Source organism: Chenopodium album, chromosome 26 (assembly GCF_948465745.1).
Source record: "Chenopodium album chromosome 26, dcCheAlbu1.1, whole genome shotgun sequence".
Taxonomy (NCBI): Eukaryota; Viridiplantae; Streptophyta; class Magnoliopsida; order Caryophyllales; family Amaranthaceae; genus Chenopodium; species Chenopodium album.
Window position 1 is genome coordinate 26,689,150 of NC_137859.1, and position 22,090 is coordinate 26,711,239.

At 36.5% G+C, this 22,090-nt stretch overlaps 4 protein-coding genes and 1 pseudogene across 7 annotated transcripts; 2 read left to right on the top strand and 3 right to left on the bottom strand.

The window, feature by feature from the left end:
• Positions 1–2,989: 2,989 nt before the first annotated feature.
• LOC145616949 (uncharacterized) lies at positions 2,990–3,688 on the bottom strand. Its single transcript, XM_081671661.1, has one exon. It carries the CDS (start codon positions 3,686–3,688, stop codon positions 2,990–2,992), a length of 699 nt encoding a protein of 232 aa, XP_081527787.1.
• Positions 3,689–3,825: 137 nt separating this feature from the next.
• On the bottom strand, positions 3,826–5,841 carry LOC145616416 (DNA topoisomerase 6 subunit A pseudogene; annotated as a pseudogene).
• Positions 5,716–11,039, top strand: LOC145616417 (uncharacterized). 3 transcript variants are annotated; one of them, XM_081671128.1, is made up of 8 exons: positions 5,716–5,844; positions 6,066–6,179; positions 6,290–6,363; positions 8,605–8,682; positions 8,783–9,424; positions 10,507–10,620; positions 10,752–10,838; positions 10,902–11,039. In XM_081671128.1, the coding sequence occupies exons 2-8, from the start codon at positions 6,173–6,175 to the stop codon at positions 10,944–10,946; spliced, it is 1,047 nt and encodes a 348-aa protein (XP_081527254.1). In that variant the 5' UTR covers positions 5,716–5,844; positions 6,066–6,172; the 3' UTR covers positions 10,947–11,039. The 3 variants fall into 3 exon arrangements, with proteins under 3 accessions (XP_081527254.1, XP_081527253.1, XP_081527256.1); XM_081671130.1 differs by lacking the exon at positions 5,716–5,844 and adding an exon at positions 8,405–8,482 and having other exon boundaries at positions 5,881–6,179; XM_081671127.1 differs by lacking the exon at positions 5,716–5,844 and having other exon boundaries at positions 5,880–6,179.
• On the top strand, positions 10,969–13,492 carry LOC145616418 (uncharacterized). 2 transcript variants are annotated; one of them, XR_014107641.1, is made up of 8 exons: positions 10,969–11,828; positions 11,928–12,021; positions 12,124–12,216; positions 12,292–12,381; positions 12,474–12,608; positions 12,701–12,817; positions 12,897–12,969; positions 13,100–13,166. XR_014107641.1 is itself a non-coding variant. In XM_081671131.1 (8 exons), the coding sequence occupies exons 1-8, from the start codon at positions 11,554–11,556 to the stop codon at positions 13,211–13,213; spliced, it is 981 nt and encodes a 326-aa protein (XP_081527257.1). In that variant the 5' UTR covers positions 10,970–11,553; the 3' UTR covers positions 13,214–13,492. The 2 variants fall into 2 exon arrangements, 1 of the variants encoding a protein (XP_081527257.1); XM_081671131.1 differs by having other exon boundaries at positions 10,970–11,828; positions 12,701–12,807; positions 13,100–13,492.
• A 7,505-nt stretch (positions 13,493–20,997) lies between these two features.
• Positions 20,998–21,864, bottom strand: LOC145616950 (uncharacterized). Its single transcript, XM_081671663.1, has one exon. The coding sequence runs from the start codon at positions 21,862–21,864 to the stop codon at positions 20,998–21,000; it is 867 nt and encodes a 288-aa protein (XP_081527789.1).
• Between the last annotated feature and the right edge of the window lie 226 nt (positions 21,865–22,090).

A 22,090-nucleotide genomic window follows, 5' to 3' on the forward strand; every position in this document is an offset into this window, starting at 1 on the left:
CTTATAAAAATAGTAACATTGTTATGAGTACTCAATATGAAGACAAGACCAACATTCCTAATTAGGTGAAGCAAATCTCGGGACTCTCATATGCTCATTCATGACTCCACCTTAAAATAGTTAACACTGCTTATCATTATGATAAACAGGGCAAACCAAAACAAATAGGAAATACTGATTAGCAAAATATGCTAAGTACGATAAATGCAAGATAATGTAGACTCAATTCATTTGCAAACATGCTTTTAAAACCAATTCCAATTATTAATCTAATAATTCCAATACTCATGATTCAAAACCGATTCTCAATAATCTCAAAACAACTCCAATAACTCAATAAGTCAACATTAATGATTTATAAAACCAATTTCTCTTTTTAAAAACCAATGATCTCAAGATACTCAAAAAATAATACCAATAACTCACTAATTCAATAATAGTGATTATTGAAATCAATTCTTTTCAAAAAATCCAATTTTCTCTTTAAGTGTGCACGCCCCCCAAGCTAGTCTTCTACTATTTCAAGGCTATTTTTAGAGAAAGACTAGGTCATACAAAGTCCATAGTCTTCAATGTTACCGCATAGTGAAATTAATATAATTATCATGCTTGTAAAGCTTTTTAAATAAATAATTCGATCAACCTCTTTAATTCAATAATTCCAATAAATACTCAAACTCCTTTTTATTTAAATCGATATGCTTTCGAAATCAACTTTTTAATAAATACTTGAGAATTAAATCTCATATTAATAACTTTTCGAAATCAATAATTCTTCCTTTGAAAAACCTTTTCTTTAATTCAACAAACTTTTTAAATCAATTACTTTATTTGTTTCATAATTTCCATTGCTTTTCCCTACCAAAATGTACTCCCTCCGTATTTTATTAGTTGCTATATTTCTCCGTGCACATAGTTTTAGAATTACCATTGCTTTTCCCTACAAAAAGGTACTCTCGCTGTATTTTATTACTTGCTCTAATTCTCCATGCACAAAGTTTTAGAAGAAACATTAGAAAGTAATAAAATATGAAGAAATTGAGGTTGGTATGGAAGAATAAAGCAGTGGCGGATCCAGAATTTCCGAGCTTGTGAGTCACCCTGAATTATTAATCACCTGTAAAAGTAAAAAAAAAAAAAAAAAAAATCGAATCCAAAAGTATTAACATAAAAATATATATGAGAACCACCTTAATTTCAATCAAACAAAAAAAATTCATACTACAACCAAATAAGACTTAAAAAATTTACTTTCAAACCGAAAGTACTACAAATAATATATTACAAGCACATAGTACAATAAACAATTACAATTGTTCACGACGAGTTTTCATATTTTGATATCGATCAATAATGTGATCTATTTTAACATTCAAAAACAAATCACTTTCGAGAAAAGTAATCAAACAATCATTCAACATTAAATCTCTCATGCTATTACGCAATTTATCTTTCACGATCGTCATACCAAAAAAATACTCTTTTAACACATCCCTCCAAGTGACCCCCGAATGATTTGTCGAATTTAATGAACTAGAACAACGCGTCAGGGGTATCCAAATACAGCAGCTGCCAGTCCCGAGAAACCAGCCTAACCAGTCCAGAGAAAGACCCTACAACCCCATTCCGAGGACAATTGCCAGAAAGCCTCTTCCGGAAGCATCTTCATTTAGCAACTCCTCCCTGCTTAAGCGCTCTTTCCGGGCAGATCGACAAAATCAATGGCTAACTACACGTCTTTTTTTTTTCTTTTGAATAGAACCGGTGTCGTAGCGGGAAGCAAGGCGGCTTCAGTCCGGTAACTGAGAGCACTTGCAATACAGAGAATTTATTAGAAAGTTCCCGGAGATTGTTCTTTCTCCGCGTTTCTTTTTATATCCCTACGGAGCATCTTTATTGAACTAGAACCCTTATCTCCCAACTGATCTACCCAGTGCACCTTCACAAACTGTCACAATATCAAGGACGCCAAGTGACGTGCTGATGCTCATAATTTTTTGCCAGCACTCCGAAGTGGAACGATCGAAGAAGACCGCGCCCCCGGGGATTGCTATTGTAACGGGGAAAACCAACACCAACTTTAAAAGCAAGTATACTCTACTATGAGTTTCGGACAATCTCGTCTCAACGAGTTTCTTTGACAACTCACTAAAACTCTTCAAATTCCAAAACATTTCATCTTCTCTAACGGCGACAAAGAAATTTTTGAAGTGTGTGTTCAAAGTAAATCAATTCCGACCTTGAAGATTCATTTAGAAAAAAATGTTGCTAGCTTGGTCAACTTTGTCAAAAGAAGAGAACCGATTAGCTGGACTAAAACAAGACATACGCACAAGAAGTTCTTTACTTATCTCGGGAAATCGATTTTCAAGCTCTTGTAACTGAAGATCAATGACACTTATAAACACCTCAACTCAAAAATGATGAAGATTTGAAACTCCCGAACGCTTACATTTGAACATCCTTCTTCTGGGAACAATATATGTCGCATCCATATCTGGAACCTCAATCTCATATTTGGTTGTGAAAGACAAGATCTTCTCCATAAGGGAATCCCATCCCTCATCTCTCAACTCTTGTAAATTAGTCTTGGTTACGTTAACCATGACCATTGGCTTAACAATATCTTGATCATGTTTTTATAAAGCCACATTCAACTCATTTATAATTGCAAATATTGTAACCATTAAGTGATCTACAAACACAAAATCAAAAGTCATCAACCAACCAATAATACTTTGTGTTCAGTTAAAATCATCTGCCATAGATTTTGCTTTGGCAGCTTTAGCAATCTCATCAAGTGAGCCAAGGATTGAAGAAAATATATCAAGAATATTTACAAGTGTTTTAAAGTGGAAACCCCAACGGGTGTCACAAGGTCTTCCTAACCCCCGTTCTTGATTTATACCCAAACCCGTTTCAAGTTCACCTAGGGATACTACATCAATAACTGCTTGAGCTTGTTTTTCACAAAGAAATTCTTTCCTCATTAGTGAGCAACCCACAAATTCAAGAGAGGAGCAAGCATGTCACTAAAGAGCCAAGCACAATCAAGATTCTTTCTAGGAAGTGCAAATTGAGTCAACTGAAGTTGGTGAGCAAAGCAATGAACAAAGTATTCTTGTTTACATTCTTTCTCTATTAAGGTTCTAAGGCCATTAATTGAACCTTGCATATTACTTTCCCCATCATATCCCTGACCTTTTACTTGAGAGAAAAACAATGAATATTGAATTAATAATGACTCAATAGCAACCTTAAGAGTTAAAGAAGTTGTATCCCCACCTTGCACAGTACCAAGTAAATGCTCACACACTTCTCTTTCTTTATTTACATATCTCAAACAAATAGCCATTTGTTCCTTATTAGAAATATCAGCCAACTCATAACCAAAAATAGCATATAAACCACCATTAGGATCTTCAAGTATTGCTTTAGTAGTTTCTTTTGCACATGCATTTATTATGTCAGTCTGAACAACCGGAAAAGTAAGTTGACAATTACTAGGAGCATTTTTCAAACAAACTTTTGAATAATCAGGATGTAGTTTTAAAAGACAAAGTCTGAGAAAAGTACCTCTGTTTAAAGTTGTTTCTTTTTCATCGTGAGCTCGAAAAGGCAATGCTCTAACTAAAAGCCATTGTACAGAAATGATTGATGCTTCCAATCGCTTCCTATAGTTACTCATAGACTCCTTGATTTATTTTGAAAAAACAGTGGTGATGCTTGACTTTTGTTTCTTAAACAAATCCATAGCTAACACAACATTGTTGTGAGCACTCATGTGCTTACCAACATGAGCTTTTAGTATGTCAAATCTATTCCAAGATCGAAAACCATCGGTAACAAATGCATCACCTCCAAATGTATTTTCATCCTTGAATAAGTAACAAATGAAACAATAGACAACATCCTTTTCCACACTATATTCAAGCCAAGAACCCGAAGTTTCAAACCACTTCACACAAAATTGACGTTTTATAGGGGCAATGAGTCATTGAGGAAATACATGGTTTTTAGGTTGGCATGGCCCTTTTTGAATGTAAGTTCTCACTAAGTCTCTATCATCGCGATGGAAATCACTCATCTTTCTCCTCAATCCCGGGTCGTGAGGAAGATTGGCAAGATCATTTTCACTTAATCTAATGCCATCTCCCGAAGCATTAAGAGGACAAGATTGTTCCACTTCATTTTGAGGGGAGTTGTGAGTGGAATTTTGAGGGTTGTAAAAAATATTTCTTATTTCCCTCTTCTATCCATTGCAAGTACAAGAAATTTTAACAAACATTAAATTCAACTTATCAGATACATCTTGTTAGCAAAATCTCAGATACATAATACACGCTGCCAATGCACATTGCTTGAATGCATACAAGTATCGACACTCTTCAATACCAATACGAAACCGATGGAATTAGAGCCAATCTCGCTGCTGCAACTTGAGGGGCAAATAAACTTCAGATAAGTACTGAAACCCAAAAGAGCTGAGAGCCTGAATCTCAGCCTTCTGTTTGGTCTTAACCATCAACTCCAACTCTTGAACCCAACCAGGATTCTTCTTCACAAAATCTTCCTCCAGCAAGTCCTTGCCCGTTTTAATATCCTGCTCGGTCATTGGCAACCTACATTGCTCAGGAATCTTATACTTGTCCAAATCACTTGGCCTAATACCCAGCCATTTGATATCCGGTGTAGTCAAATTTGCGCTATCATACGACATATTCTTCGAGCCACACCCATAAACCGATAAGATCTTCAACCCATATGGATCACTATCCACCAAAGCTAACACAGGCAAATTCAACTCAAGCTTCAACTTTCTTAGAAACAACCTAGTGGCCACATCCGGCTGCCCTTTGGCAGTAATGATGATACACGGAAATCGATTGTAAAACCGATCTTCAGCCAGCCTCATAAACGCGGCATCTTTCTCAACTAAAAGAACAAACAATGCATCACTCTGAATATCCCCCACACGATCAATATTAGGCGGAATCGCTTTCCCACCAACACCCATTTTCGTACAATCAATCATATCTCCATTATCACTAAATACAAGCCTACCCACAACAATCCCCTTCTCAGAAGCAACCACATTCAAGCTCGATCGAGTACACCCAAGAAGACAGGAAACATCATCCAAAACAGCATCGCTCTGAGATTGATCCTGGAATAATTTCACATCAGTATAAAACAAATCACGCTTCGTAACATGAATGCTATGGAGACAAAGCTGGTGAATAAGCGAAATAATCCGGGCAGTCACAGTAGCTTTACGGACAGATCCAACCGCGGCAAAGGGGCGAGAAGAGGACTTGTCTTTAAGAACAATACGGTCTAGTTCAGGAATATAAAGATGATTGGATGAAGCACGAGAGGGTACACTGAAGGAGAAACCATTTCCAGCGAGAATAGATTTAGTGAGGGATAAAACTAGGGTTTCGATTTCCGACTGAACGGAGGAGAGAGAAAGGTCGGTGACTTCACGGCAGGAGGAGGAGAGAGAAGCGGAGACGTCGGCGAGAGTAGTGGGTTTTTTGGAGGAGGAAGGAGGAGGGTTTTTGATGGAGTAAGCGAGTTGTTTGAGAGATTCGAGGATTGTGGTATCGGGTTTAAGGCGTTTTTGGAAAGGGACGGATTTAGGAGAAAGATGAGGAGTTTTAATGGTGGAGAGAGAATGGTCGGTGTCGGAATTTGAATCGTCGGTGTCGGGACGGCGGCGCTTGTTGTTATTCTTGTCTTCTCCCATGGTGATTGAGTTTTAGATGGAGAGGAGTGTGTGAGAGTGTGGCGGGAAGTGAAAGGTATTCTTGCGGGATGTTGAAAGTGATAGACCACTACCAGGTATGGCTCCATACCAAGGGCAAAATTGTAATTTCCGGGAATTTACTAAAGAAGTTTTTTTTTTTTTTTTTTGGTGCTATTTACTAAAGAAGTTACCAAGCTGTAAAAACTTTATTCTCTCTCCAAAAAACCACTCAGTTGAATCGAAAAACCCCTTTCCTCTTTCCTCTTTCCTCTTTCCTCTCTCTCTGTCCTCCTTCATTTGGTCGTGTTTTCCTCAGCACTCGCTTTTCCCTCTATCTCATCGAAGCGACGACTAGGTGTTGTATTTTCACCAAAATTCGCCTCCCTCTTAAGCTTATTGTGGAAGAAGCTTGTTGAATTTAATATGTCAGGTAATTTTATGACCTAATTTTGAAATTATAGTGTAATTATGTTTGTTTTCAGTTACGATTGGGGGTTTTATTTTTTGGTTTGTTTGATAATTGCGAATTGGGGTTTGTAGGAGGTGGTCACAGAGGAGGTGGTCGCAGAGGAGGTGCTCGAAGCGGAGGTGCTCGCCGTGGCGATTTAGGAGAGGTACTTACTGTTTTTTTTGGAGATTTGGGTGTATATGTTTGATGTATATCTTATGTGATGTGTTGTGTGAGCTTATGTGATGTGTTGCGTTTCCTTTATCTGCCAAACGTTTTTGACAAAAGTATGGACTTTATGGAGGCTTTGTTTGTGGCTGTTAAGATGAGATGGTAGTTTTTCTCTTCAAATAATTAACCAGGCAGATATAATTCAGAACTTCAAACCCTTATTTTCTGACGTGTGATGGAAGGTTGTACATTGAGTAATATAGTTTTTTCTGCATCTTTCCCTTCTCTTATTGCAATAGGCCTTGTTAGGACATTCCTCTTGCTGTGTTTTGAAGTTTCTGAACATTAGTTGCTTGTGCCAAATATCTCAAGGTGTTTGGTGTTTGGATCTTTGATTTTTCTATTATTTCATTATAGGATGAATTCTTCATCTTTGTTTTAGCAAATGGTTGGGAAGATTTAAGGTTGGGGTAGGTATCTTTGATGGTGAATTGATGAGGTTGGTGCCTCTATTTGTGTTGACATGTTGGAATTAGGAGATTCCTTTTGTCATATGAAATCCTCTTAAACCTTCTACAGGCAATATTCACAATTTTTTTATGTTGGCTTGTTCTTATTATGCAATTACAAGTGTGAATTAATTTTGAATTGTCTTGGATCAGAGATTATAAGCTTTGATTTGAACTCTAGGAATTTCGGGGTATAGTTAGAACTTATATAATAGCTCAGTGTGAATTAATCTTGAATTGTCTTGAATCAGAGATTATAGGCTTTGATTTGAACTATAGGAATTTTGGGGTATAGTTAGAACTTATGTAATAGCTTAGTTGATTATTTTGTTTTAGAAAGCTTACATATCTTAGATATAATAGCTTACATATAATAGCTTGGTTGATTATTTTGATTACTCATAAATAAACTTCAAAGCAAATTTAAGTGTCGTACTTTTCACGTTCATAAAATCCGATTGTCTAATACTCTATCATTCCCAAATCCAATTGAGAAAATCATAAAATTTCAGAAATTATCAAAAAAAAGTACCTTTTTAATAGCTTCAGCAAGTTTCTTCTCATCCAGAACCAAATCTTCAGGCACCTCTGTACCCCAAGTAGCCATCCTTTTCTCTTCAGAAGACTTCAGTTTTTCTGTTTTCATGGCCAAATACACAAATCAGCATATAATAGAGAAGGATAAGTCAAATAGTGCAACAATATGGCATCATCAATCTTTATGTAAAAAGACATTACTATTTTCATGAACAGATACTTTACAAGGAACAAATCAGCAAAGAGATAGAGGGAAAGGGGAGATAAAGAGTACTAGACACTTCCTGAGGAACCGATTAAAAACGATGAAATATGGCCACATATATTAAACCTCCAGAAGTTTCTTTGCGGGCAATGTTAGCTTTCATCAGCTCTCCTGATGCTTCTGCAGCCTCAATCCCTGCAGCACCTGTACAATAGCTGTTTCGAATTGTCTGCTTATAGTGAACAATATTTCGTACTAAATATTTCGTACTCATCTAAATCACATTGGTCATAAATCTTGTCACTTATAGTGAACATTATTTCCTACTCATAATTATAAAAGTTTGTTTCTTTTTTGCTTTTGGCTAGATCTTACTAATACTTCCCCTATTTCACAAATTTTGTTTATTCGGGGTACAAGATTAGTTTGAGTATTTTGGAAAGCTTACATAACTTAGATGAATCTTATATAATAGTTTGAGGCAATATGCTTACAATATGCTTACAATTGATGAAGGGGAGTATTTTGAGGCTTTAGATAACCCAGATAGTCAGTTTAGTTAGCTGCACTCTTTAGTTTATGACTCTTCGATTTAGTAGTTTTGACAAGTGCTTATCCAACTCTTTGGGTTTTGGTTTCTTATCCATTGCCTAGCTCTGTCAAGTTCTTATCTCTTTGTGTATATCTTCTCATGTCTCTGTGGTTCCTTTGTGTATATCTTCTCATTGTTGTTATGTTCTGTTCTATTCAGATGACTGAACTTGTTTATAATTTGTTGTATTAAGGATGTGATTGATTAATCAGTGGGTAATGATGCAAGTGACGGGTGTCGCAAACGTAAAGTGAGTGCGGATGTATTTAGGGTGAGTTTTTCATTGTCAGTCGCTGTAGGTTGTATATGTTGTTATCTCCCTCTGTGGATTGTATTGAAATTAGAGAGCCCTATTTTCCGGTTCAGTTAAAATAAATCGTTTTGTTTTTGTAGGACAATTCTCTTAGCGAGGGTGGGAAGATGAAAGAACTCGGCAAAGTAATTGAAAGATGCTCTAAGGAATTGAAAAGGGTATTTGGAGTCATTAAATATTTTATTTTTACTTCGTTTGTCTTAAGTTTAAATATATACCTGTTATTAGGTTTTGTTACAGTTTAACTTGTGTGTGCAGCCTGTAAATGTGAATTGCCGTGTTGAGAGTTTCGGTGCAACAATAAGCAAATTTGAGGAAGACAAACGGAAGTTAGTGAAGGAAATGGGTTTTGCTGGACTGTATGCCCTTGTTGACAGGCAGCTCCCACGGAAATTATGTTATTGGCTTGCGACACGGGTGGATGTGAACTCTAGGTCTATTGTTACCGTCGATGGAAAAGAGTTTGGGTTTAGTCCCATTCAAGTTCATTGGGTGCTTGGTATTCCTATGGGAGAGAAGTCGGTACCCAAGAAAGCCACTGAAGAAATGAGAATCACGCTGGACCGTGTACGCAGCAGGTACAACAGAACTACACCCAGTATGGTGGAAGGAATTCCTAGGCAAAGCCTTGTTGAAGCAGTTGAAGGTCCATTGGAGGATCCTGCAGATTTCAAAATAGCCTTTTTGCTCCTTGCTATAGCTGATATACTGTGTCCTACAACAAGCCATAGGTTATGCACCCAGTTTTTACCAGCAGCGTGTGCAGCTGAAGATGCGAAGTCCTATGACTGGTGCTCCTTAGTAATCGATCAGCTTATGCATGCCATAGGAAGTTTTGCCAGGAGGTTCTACCCAATGGGTTATTCCAAAAGCTGTGGAGGGTGTACTATTTTTCTTGCGGTATATTCCCTTCATTATTTTTCTTGCCTTATATTTTAATTGAATTTTATGTTCCACAGATCTTTTACCTTGATCGACTGAAAAGAACACCTATGCAGTCTTTGCTATTATATGTCATACAATTGTCTATGAGCTAAATAATGGAAATTTAAAGATGGATACTCTCCCAAGCATTTGGCTTAGGGTATGGTTTTTAGTTTAATTAATTGCCCGGAGGGGTGGGAATGGTAATTGTTGTTTCTCATGCCTGTTTCACTGAATAGCTCAGAGATAACACTCTGTAGCTTCTTGAGATTCAACTACTGGGTGATTTATTTGCCTGGAGTTGTAACTCACTGATTTATTTGTCTTGCTTCATTTTGAATATGTTACCATCCAGTGTTTCGAGGGTTAACCTTACATGCTTTCAAATGCCGTTTGTTCCGAGTGGTTTGTTGCAGGCCTTGCAGTTAAATACTAGCATTAACATTTTGTCTGTTCTGCTACCTGACTGATGAACTTGTCATCCTTATGTAGCCAGCTTCATTGTGTCATATGTCATTATGCTCCTTCAGTAATGAAGCTATTGCTTGCCAATAATTTTCACGATATTTCCCTTCCATTGTCTTTGTATCAATGACTGCTTCTTGTTTAGTACTTCTGTTCCAAAAGTATTTATAAACTTATTCATCCTTGCTTGTTACTGATGTTTGCCAATTCTAGTAAGAGAATATTTTAGGGTCGAATTATGGATTGACATACTACATATAGATCTTTGAAGACACCAACTTTTTCACAGTATGTGCCAAGAGGGTCGCACAGACTTTCAGTTTGTTCATCACATTCATATTTTGTCGCGAGTATTCTCTTCAGTCTCTAGTTGGTTTGGTCTACTTCTCTTTTGTGCATTAACTTTGTTTTTGTGCATTCATATTTTGTGCATTAACTTTGTTTTTGGTTGCTGATGTGTGATAGATGGCGGAGAAAGACAACACTCTATGAGACCAAAAGAAAAAAATAATCTAATACTGTCATGTGTGATGGATGGCGGAGAAAGACAACACTCTATGCCTTATATTTTAATTGAATTTTATGTTCCACAGATCTTTTACCTTGATCGACTGAAAAGAACACCTATTCAGTGGGGACAGGGAGAAGAGATGACAAAGGCAAAGAAGGCGGATCGGCTTGTGAATGGTGATTTTGGCAAACTTGGTGTAAGTCATTAAATTTTAATGCAACTAAACCAGAAGATACATATGGGCATTTTCTATTTATAGAGTATTAATATTATTAGATAATCATAATATATTGCTGACGACAGAAAGCAAAATGCTCTATTTTTCAGACTGTAAAAGCATCGTATGGCCGTGCCCATGAAATGAATATTGAAGATGTGATGCCAATGAAAATACCAGCTATTGTCATTCAAGAGGTATACTTCATTTTGTTTGTGTTTTCAACAACGAATATAAAGCTAAAGGTATTCTTAATGCAGGTGTATCAATCGATGTTCAATGCAGTGCATAGTCAACAGGATTAAGAAGATGTACCAGATGATCTAATTAACATTAGGTGTGGCAAAAAACGTAGGTACGGATACTTTAAGAAAAAGGATTCGGCATCAGCTTCGTCTGTTGTTGATGAGGGAGATATGCCCCCCGACTTAAATGTTGTAGATTCCCCTGTATTGTGTAGTAGTGTGGGTAAAAATAATGAGTTGGAAAGTCAGAGGGTGAATGATAATGAGTTGGAAAGCCAGAGGGTGTTGCAGTTTGACAGTCCATTTGAGTTAAACATGGACTTGGACATAGAGACAGAAAGGCAGAATGACAAAGAAAGGGACAAAATGGAGACAGAAAGGGAATTATATTTCTTGTCGAGTTGGAGCTGGGGTTGGAGTTTCAGATGGATGTTGACTTGGCAATAGAAGTTGAAAGGGAGATGGAGTTGGGAATGGTTTTGATGATGGAGTTGGGCTATGAGTTTGAATTGGAGATAGAGCAGTTATTGAAGTATGAGACTGATAGGATACAGCTGTTATTGAAGTATGAGTTGGAGTTTGAGAGGGAGTGGCAAGAGGTAGTGGCTTATGAGCGAAAGAGAGTGGAGGATTTGACCTTGCAGTTACAGACGCAACAAGCATTACAATGGACTTAGGATTGATGGTGTCAGAAAGACCCGCTTTACGAAGCCCGGAAAAAAGTGAATCTTACATTGGATACAGTTCTGAAGAGGATGGCAGAGAGAGAGGCATGAGCCCACAACGAAGAAGTCGCCGAAAAAGAAAAAATTCTGACTCACCATTGCTTCCTGAAGGTTATGTGAACACTTGGCGGCCAAGGAAATTCCGCAGATTACGGGTTCCTTTATATGACTACATAAGATCTCATTCCAACACCTCACGTAGATTGCAGTCACAAAGGTATGATGTGCGTATTTATTGAATTTATTGAATTCAAACTTTGCTTGAGTTTAATATGTCTTACATTTGTTCTAAAAATATTGTATACTTGAACTTTAGGGAGAATCCTGTAATGCTAAGTGTTGATGGGATACAAGTCAAGCTTCATATTTGTGCTGGAATTGCTGCAGAAAGGGGCCAGGTGTTTGATGAGGTTGAATTTTCTTACCTATAATGTAAATATTATATGGGGCACCATAGTTACCTGCTATCTTTTCAATTACTAAGGCCATTTGTCCAATGTCTTTTTATGTAGTATGTGAGGGCTGCTGGTAAGCTGTATGAAAGAGTTTGGGCTGCTCGGTATGCTGATCGCAGCAAGCGTTTCATGTTGGATCCTTGGTTTGCGGTTAGTTTTTGGTTCATTGCATACTACATTGTTATCTAGCAACTAGGGGCATTGATGTTGATATGATATTTGTAGATGTGCGTTTTCAAGAAAAGGGATAAGGAGATTGATACACGGGTCTTTACACCGCAGATGGACGGTGTTAGTCCACAGAGGATCAATGTTGTAAGTATTATAGAGAAGTAGAATGTATTTTTTTTCTTCTGGTTGATATTGTTTTATGCTTTACAATATGATCTTTCTTTGCCATTCTGCAGGTGTTTGTCCCAGTTCTATTCGAAGGTCACTGGTGGTGCGTTGCTTTTTCAATGAATCGTGAAGAAATTTTGGTCATTGATTCGATTCAGACCTCTTCCGCGGTGGAGGTCCACTCTGCCAATGTTGATCATTTGGTACAAATGGCAAAATTAAATTCATAACAACTATACACTTTTCCTTAAGCTTATTCCTTAGGTTTAATGTTTATTTTTTTTATGGATTCCAGGCATATGCAATGGATTTGGTCTTTAAGTCTTTGGACCCGAATTGGGAGATAGGTACAGTGACCACTTGGCGGAGGACTTCACTACATATGGCTCAGCAAGGGGACCTGTAAGCTAGGGTGAATGTATTCTTTTTTGGTTAGAGTCAAATTTTTTTTTTTTGATGATTTTTTAATTAAAGTCGTACTGTATTTTTAGGCACAACTGCAGTGTCCATATGTTAGCCGCGATTAAGCATAATGCGGAGAGGCTACTTACAGATGTCAAGCTGGTTTGTTTCACCCAAGTGTTAATTATTTTTCTCCAAATACTAGTATATATTGTTAGCATTACATGTCCTTATCCTTATTAATTTGATTGACATTGTAATACTTTTTAATTTTTTATAAATTGTAATACAGGAGGATGACATTAACTTCCAGAGATCCTGGCTGTTGTGGGAAGATTTGATGTCCGAGTACAACGAAGTTCGATCTGATGTTGTGAAACTTATTTTACCAGCAGCACATGATTAGCTTCAAAAGATCCTGGATTTTTGGGCTTATTTTTTTGGGATGGAAGGCTTAGAACAACTAACACTATGGCTTTTTTTTTATGCTTCAGTTTGGGTTTGGGTTTTTTGTCACATGGATAACCAACATAAATAGTTATTGTATATATAAATCCATGACTGCATCGACCCAAACTTGTTTACGGGCCTTTTGTCACCTGTTTATCGACATGGTGTAATTATTTTAGACTTTGGGATGACCCAAACTCCTATCCATTATGTACAAAGACATATACTATATTAACCCGTAAAGCTTAAGGCTGTATTAAACAAAAAACGACTTGTTTAAAATTTTCAAATTAAAGACCCAAACAATGCACTATACTCCGTCTTATCATATTAAAATTTTCATTTCAAGTTGCAAAATTTTTTAAGTTTAGTTTCAAACTCAATTACATAGTGCAGAACACAAATAACACTAAATACTATAGCTGCAACTTCTACCCGGAAGATTAACTAGATAACAACTAATTTAGATTTGCCACTTGAATACAATGTTAAAAGACATCAACCATGTTGCACTTGTTGCTAATGTTTATAACTCCAATTCCACCACAAACACCTTCTGGTCCTCCGGTTGATGAAGAGTAGTGTTGCTTATTTCGTAGTATCCATCTAAACATAAAGTTTGACAAACGGGTCTCTATGAGTACTACGATATCCGGTTTAGCGGCCGCTATGACTTTCGCAGCTCAAGATGGGAAGAATTGCTCAGACAACCCCCTGCAATTCCAGATAAGAATTTTGAATTCCACCTTAGTTTTACCACAACAAGTTTCCTCCCTATTTGAATTGACTTCCAAGTCACAAGTAAATGTTCGTCCATCTCTAACATCAGATGTTGTGTTCACTGACTTCATTACCATTAATATACGTTTGCCACAAATTCTTCCCATGGAGATTAACTCAAGCCTATCCGAGAAGCTTTTCATGGAAAAGCTACACCCGGTGACACATTTTGTCTCATGGATGTTCATTTGGGGGAAGGTAAGTGCTAATTCGCTATCTATTCTAGTAAACAAGTCCTCTAAGGTGGCATTACTAAGTAACCACTGGAAGTACACCTTGATTTGTTTAGGAAATAATGCGAGATCGGACATGTCTGGAACATGAAATGGGCGTACTTGACCATTCGATAACACTTCAACTACGGTATTTGAACATGATTCTATTGAATTCGGGTTGAGAATGAAATTCAACAACTCCCTCTTCCGAAGGAACCTTAGTTTAATATTATCTTGCGATGTAGCATGAGGCAATAGAATACCAATTGATTTGGACTTGCTATTTGGTGACCGGAAAGTGGAGGGAATCGGTTTGATTGCGTGATTCCGTAACATTTCCCATGGAACAAGTATTTCATTCATGGTAAATGTGGAAGGAGAAAATGGCTTTTGAATTTTGTGAATACTGGTTTTACATTTTAACACAACATATAGGCGGGAAAAACATGATACACTTTTGGAGGGAAAATATTTGGAAGCTTAAAATTGGCCATAAAAAAACTTTTTACGTATAACAGCAACTTTATCACACATAGTTGTTTCATGTATTTTAGTAGTTGCTCAATTAATATGTATATAATCCACGTCGTTTGAGTATGGGACTGATCGAACAAGTTATTGGGTCTTGTTTAAATTTATCGTATTGTAAATATAAAATGTGTTCGACGGTTCTATGTTAACATTAACAATATCTAATTAATAAATAACAGTATTCTAAAACAATATAACAGTTTATATAAATAAATAGCAGATACGTAAATTCAATATACTAGAGAAGACAAAATAGGTTCCTTGTCAGGTTAGTCTGTTAACTTAAATTGAAACCACAAAAAATACTTTTCAATTTCAGTACTGACATTGCTTGTTGAGGTGGTGAAAGTCAGCTTCATCCTTTACCCAAAAATTTGGAAGGTCAATTATATTGCTTTTAAGAATCATAACCAAACAAAAATTATGACATACCGTCCGTGAAATGCGTTACCTAGTCATTAGCTGTCCTAAAAGTATAAGCCAATTTATTTTGGAACTAAATAGATGTACGAAAAAATCTAGCATTATGCAGTTTGAGTTGACAACACATTTACATAATTTGACTACTGAAAGAAGACCCTTATTTTTTTTTTTTTTTTTTTTTGTGAAGCAAATAAAGGTGAAGACTTATAATTTATAATCCAGAATATGTTAAGTTAAAATCCACTAAACTGGTTCCCGAACAACATAAAAATTACATTGATTAAACTTAATTTTATAATAAGAAGTGCTTAATTAACCTAATTAAACATAATTAGCCTAATGGCTGTTGGAAAACTAAGAAGTTCATCTATTACATTGAAATTTCATCAAAGACATAATTAACCAACATTTAGTGGTTAATCTTATTTAATAAACTTGATATGGAACGATGAGAATCTCAAACATCTTCATCACTATCACTGCAACCAACACTTATCTCAGCCTCGGATGTGGAAGACCCTCGACACCAATCCTCACCGTTGTCACTTGACACTCCATTAGTACTTATGAGGTAGTCAACAACGACACTCCACTCGTCTAGTCCCATGAATAAAGTGAAGAAATTACAGAGGTGGTGATACCTACTGTCATTGTTGTTACAATACCGTATATAACAACGCAACACTCCTAAATTAATTGAAAAACATATCTTGTACAAATCAACCATGTAGTACATTAAGCAATAAGCCTATTTTAAGAAATTCAAAGGATTATTAATCTTCAAAGGGCTTAAGAATGGAAAATATGGATGAAAATCCAAACCTTGAATAACGAGATAGGTACGGCTAAGAGTTGCTAATTGATGAGAGAACATTACGGGCTTTCAAAATTAGATATCCCAACAAAGCTTGAATTGGGGGGGCTTCGTTCAATTGTGTTCTTGCTAGAGGAATAATTGTGTCCACCCAACTCCTCAACATCGCCACCACATCATCTTGATTTTCTACACCACGAAACGAAGGTGAAGTAAACTCGTAGAATGTGGGATTAAAAGGTTTTACCATAGCCAATATTGTTTACAATGTGGAAGTTGAGTAAGTAGCCATTGTTGGTTGTTAATGTTACTGGTAATGGAGTATTGCAATTTGAATCAAAGGTGGGTTGGGGTTTATTACTTTTAGTTGGCTTCACAAAAGGTGGGAATAGTGATAGGTATGAAATTTTGAATTGATTAAGTTTACACGTATTTTAATTTTTTTTAAAAAAAGGTTTATAAAAAAAAGTTCAAAAAAGTGAAAAGAGGATCCAATATGCAATTAAATACAAATGCAGCCCAATGGATATAATAACTGAATCTTTTTAAATTATAACAGTATTTCCTTTACAAAAAACTGTATTGGTTATAATAACTAAGAAGTTGTGGTATATGTTATTCGAATAGTGAATTAAATAAAAAAAACCTCCACGAATAGAAATGTAATGACATTATTTAACGCATCCTATTTCGGGTTGCTGTCTGATTTTGTAATTTTAACATACACTTATTATAGTCATGAACACTCTTTCACCAAGAGACCTCCACGAATAGAAATGTAATGACATTATTTTACGCATCCTATTTCAAGTTGCTATCTAACTTAGTAATTTTAACATATACTTATTATGGTCATGCACCTTTTTCACCCAGAGAACATTTTAATCCATTTCACCGAAACAAAACTTGTTGGAAATGTAGTGATCATGAATTGAGCCGAAATGAAATGAATTAAGGTATTACAGTCCTATGCACAATAATAGTAGAAACTTGTACCAAAATTAAAAAAAAAACAATAATAATATGTTCCACTTGTTGGAATTACAGTCCTATGCATAATAATAGTAGAAACTTGTTTCCAAAAAAAAAAAAGACTTCAATAGTAGATACAAAACGGTTGATGTTATTTACCATATAACAGTATTTTAAAAACAGATAAATGTATTAGAAATAATAACTACGAATTCAGCACTTATCCTAATAATTTAGTAACTCAAATAAATCCCCTCAAACGTTGAACAATATTATTCAACTTAGCCTACGATTGTGCGAGACCTGAATATCTTTAACATATAACAATATTTCTTTTAAAATAAACTGTATTGCATACAATATAACAGTATTTCTTTTTACAAAAACTGTATCGGATATAATATAACAGTATTGCTATTACAAAAACCAGTATTGTTATTCATTAACGCGATTGAATTATATAAACTGAAAAAAAATTTATCCACAGACTTAATAATATAATATTTTAATGATAACATAAATAACCATGTTCATAAATGTCAACCATACAAGCAGCAAAAAAAAGTACAACAGTAGATGGCTAAACATAAGTCGTCTTATGTAATTTGACAGCCAACAATCTCCCAATTCATGGTATTTCCGAAGCTATTAGCCACGGTGATAGCGTGGATTTTGCTTACCCTTACTTCAGTGAGTATGAGCATGGAAGGAAATTATTTTTCGTAAATAATTTTCTGATACTATACTGTTATGTTGTTATTCAATTTTATTATATTGTTTCTAAATACCGTTATTTACTTAAAATTACTGTTACATGTAGGAAGGGAAGCCTATTTCTGTTCGACCAGTGGGAGTGAATACTACCAATCGTAAACTGTTTCACATATCTGATTTATTTGAACGTCGCAACACTTACAAATTCAGGGCATCAAACAGTAGACCCATATTGACTTAATATAAACGCTGGGCCACCGACCGCAACGTGGATGAGCAGCGTGTCCGATTGTGGCTTAATGGGGTTGATTTGGATGAGCGTATGACGGTTGAGGAAGCAGGAATGATGGGTCATACCTTCACGCCCACATAGAACGAGAAGGATTTGAAAGGCGTAGATTCGAGCACTTCATACGGCCATAACTATGCAAAAGATTGTATTTGTATCTAGTTTTACGTCTATTCAGTACTCCTACTTCAAGTCTTTAATATGCTTCTGCCTTTACTAGTGCCTCTGTATGTTTTTGGTACTTCTTCCAAATTGTTTAAGTAAACTAGAGTACTAGATCGTCGTTTAATTGAATAGAGATGTTACAATTTTGTTATTTCTTTTCCATTTTGCGGTACAAGAAATTAACAATTGAATAGATGTTATGTGTACAAGTATAGGAGTAGTATAAGATGTATGAGTATAAGAAGTATGTCCATTTAGATTTTAATTAGATTACTTGTCAATATTGAACCTTCGAAAACAAGAACAGTATAAATAGTAATAATAGTCCACATTGAATATCAATAACAGTATTGAAATCTATAATAACGGTTTACCATTCAGAAATAGTTGTATACATAAGCGTAGAGAAGGTATTCAAAAGTTGATCTTATTTTTGGTTTTGTTTTTTGACGGGACCTTTAAGCTTTATCTTATCCCTTATATATAATTTTCAAGCTTCTGTACAAGATTTGCCATATCAATTTCTGTCTTTATATTTTACTGTACAAGCTTTGGCAAGAATGGCCTGTTGCGACCACGAAAAAAAACTCTCACCGCTTAACTAGCAAGAATCAGAAACGACAGGGCAATGACTGCTAATAATGGAATTGCATTGATAGTTTTATGTGCTGTGATATCATTCATAATTAGTATCATGGTGACGAAATTTCTTGCATAAGTGTATTATGGTGTATTTCCAGCAATTATGCAGAAATTAAAGCATGTAACTGGGTTTATTGAATAGGTTGTTAAGGATTAGAAATCATGTTTCAAACTAATTAGTATCATCTCATTCCCTAGTGTTAAGGGTTGTTCTGGTTTTATTTTAGGCTGTTGTAAAAACTAATATCAGTAATGAACAAGGTCAGGCCAAGATAGTTTGCAAAATACTTCCTCCGCTTCGGATTACTTGCAACAGTTTCCTTTAATGGGTGCTTCACATTACTCGCAACAAGTTTTTTTCTTTCCTTTTTTAGTAAGTTTTTTACTGCAATTTTACCATTTTACCCTTACTTTATTTTATAAACACCTTATCACTACTCTTAATCTAATTTTGTTACTGTTAACAGCATTTGGTTAATTTTAACCACTCCCACCAAATTTACCCAGTTTTATTTAAATCTATCATCCCTCAACTACCTTCATTCATTGCTCCTGCATTCAATTGCTCTTGAATATGGTTGAAGGCATTGAATTCTGGGTTGATTTTTCCCAGAATTCATACCCACCCAACCCTAATTGTTCAAATACCCTTTTCTCTCTCTCTTTCTCTCCCAATTGCTCCGTTTCTCTCTCTTCTTCTACTGGTTTTTCTCCTTCTCTCTCCTTCAAACAATGGCTTCTTCTGATGATAAAAACCCCGATCTACACTTCTCTGAGTCCCTTTCCGCTTCCACTAGACTGTCTTCTCCTCCACCTTCTGCTACGAGGTTTATTCCTCGACGAGGAACTGGTCAGATGAAACCAGTTAGACGAGCTTCAATCAGAGACCGTAGAAGGATCAGGGGTGCTAAGTTAGTGGAGTACATCTCCAGTGACGAGGAGGAGATGGTTGAGAGGCCAAAGCGTATGAAAAACCAAATTCCCCCTTCCGTTTCTGCAGATCCACTTGAAACCCCTGCTGCGGGGCTAGATCTGGTGGAAACTCCTGCTGCAGTGGGAGATCTGGCTGCAAACTCTGTCCCTGACGCTGCTGATCTGGTTCCAGATACTGGATCTGAGACTGGGGAGTCTCAACCCAGGGAGCTGACTGCGGAGGAAGTCCTTCGCCCACCTGAGTCCCACTCACTGACGGATGAGAGTGCTGCTGGTCCTAGTTCTGGTGCGAAGCGCATCAGATCTGGGCTCCCTCCGGGTCTTGACCCAGAAGATGTGTACATAGCTTACCATCAGATCTACTACCCCGAGTACTACAATCCCCCTAATTAATGGGGCAGCGTAAACTCTTGAACCCTTTCATTTTTCAATTTTCGGCCTAATTTCAGTTTTTAAACTGTTGGATCTGGTTGCTGTTGATTGTTGGATCTGGTTGTTGTTGTTGTTTAGTGTAGCATCTGTTTCATATGTATCTTGTCAATTTTTAAACTGTTGCTGTTCATTGTTGGATCTGTTTGTTGTTGTTGGTGTTAATTGTTGGATCAGTTTGGTGTTGTTGTTGTTGATTGTTGGATCTGTCATGGATGTGTGTGAGAGTTGTATCTGTTTGGTGTTGTTGGTGTTTATTGTTGGATCTGTCATGGATGTTGTTGTTTGGTGTTGTTGATGTTTAGTATGTTGTCAATGTTAGCTCATGAGTGACTTAGCATGCTCCAATAGTCCCACATCTTGTGAATGTTGCCATCAGAAGTCCCTCCTACTTGTTGATTCTGAGTCCCTTTGCTCCTGATCATATTTGATGCATTGAGTCCCATCATTTCTTGTGTGTCAGTCTTAAATGTTTCCAAATGATGAAGGGACTCAACTGATAGCTTATTGATTAGTGTGGATGCTCCTTGTGACTTCTTCTGATGTTGCTATGGAGGAACCCACTGTCAAGATTGCTTTGAGTGAAAACAAACCCAAGCTGATGGAAATATGTTGCCTTTTTCATTCATTGATAAACATATTCAGCTTACAAAAGTTAGGAGACTATTTCTTTTAGCACTAACACATGACTGCCTACAAATGAGGACAAAGTATTTATCAAAATACACATAACCAATACTTAAACATAGACAAAAAAAAAAAAAATTATGCTTTGCTTGGTTAAGTGTGGCAGTCAACGAGTCCCAAAAGATTCTATACTGTGTGTTGCTTGCTTAGTCTGCATCTACCTCCATGTTGTCATGATGATGTTGGTTGCTTGTTGTTGCTACTTCTAGTGTGTCCAGATATTGGACTACTCTGTGCAAAAGGTCTCTGTCAACTTGTAGTAACTCTGGTAGTTGCCCTATGCTGTCAAAATGTCTCTTCTTCATATGTGGGGGAGCAAAGTTGTTGTTGCCATTCCTTTCTAGTATTTCCAGCATGACAGATTGAAGGGTAATCCATGTGTACTTGTTAACTGTTGGATCAAATTCCTCCCAAGCTTCTTTTACCCTTTCTAGTAATTCATCAAGGTTTTTGGGGAATGACTGATATTGAATGGACTGTATGACCCTGAAAAGACCTAAATCTAACACATTTAAGTCTGGACTTTGTGCTGGTTGGTAGACAAACTGTATATTGAACCCATATGCTTGGCATGCCTCTGTGAATTCTGAATCCTTAGGGACTTGGTGTGGCCTAGCATTATCCCACTGAATCACTATATCCTTGGGTAATTGAGGGGGCCATTTCTCATGTAGAGCTGGAATTACATGGTTGAGTAGCATGTCTCCTATTGCATCCTTGTTTACAGCCTGGACAGCCTTAGTTTCCAAGGTTCCCTTTGCTCTGTTTTTGCTTGTCTTCTTTGCTACTTCATACTTGACAAAAGGAAACAACCCATACTTCCCTTCATGCAATAGAGTCTTGTCCTCATCATATAGTGGCTGCCCAACCATACCCATGAACATAACCTTCAATTTAAACCTCTTTGATTGTTGAGCTCTGTATGGGTTGTCTTCATTTGGTAGCAGGTAAAAAGTTCTTGTTTCAGGGTTCAAGTAGAACCACTTTTCATCAATGTGAATTGAGTGTCTCATTTCTCTGAAAGTTGGGTCCCCAATTGCAGGAACAGGGTTAACATTGCTTAAAATCCACTTTAGTCTAGCTATCTTGTGAATTTCTGTGAGTGCTGGGTGATTAGTAGATGTGTGTGTTTTAAGTCTCCCTTTTTTTTAATCTATGTATCACTGAAGATGAGACATGAAGGGCAGCAGCATAGCTCCTTTCAGTAATCCTCTTATATAGAGGGACAGAGACTAACCA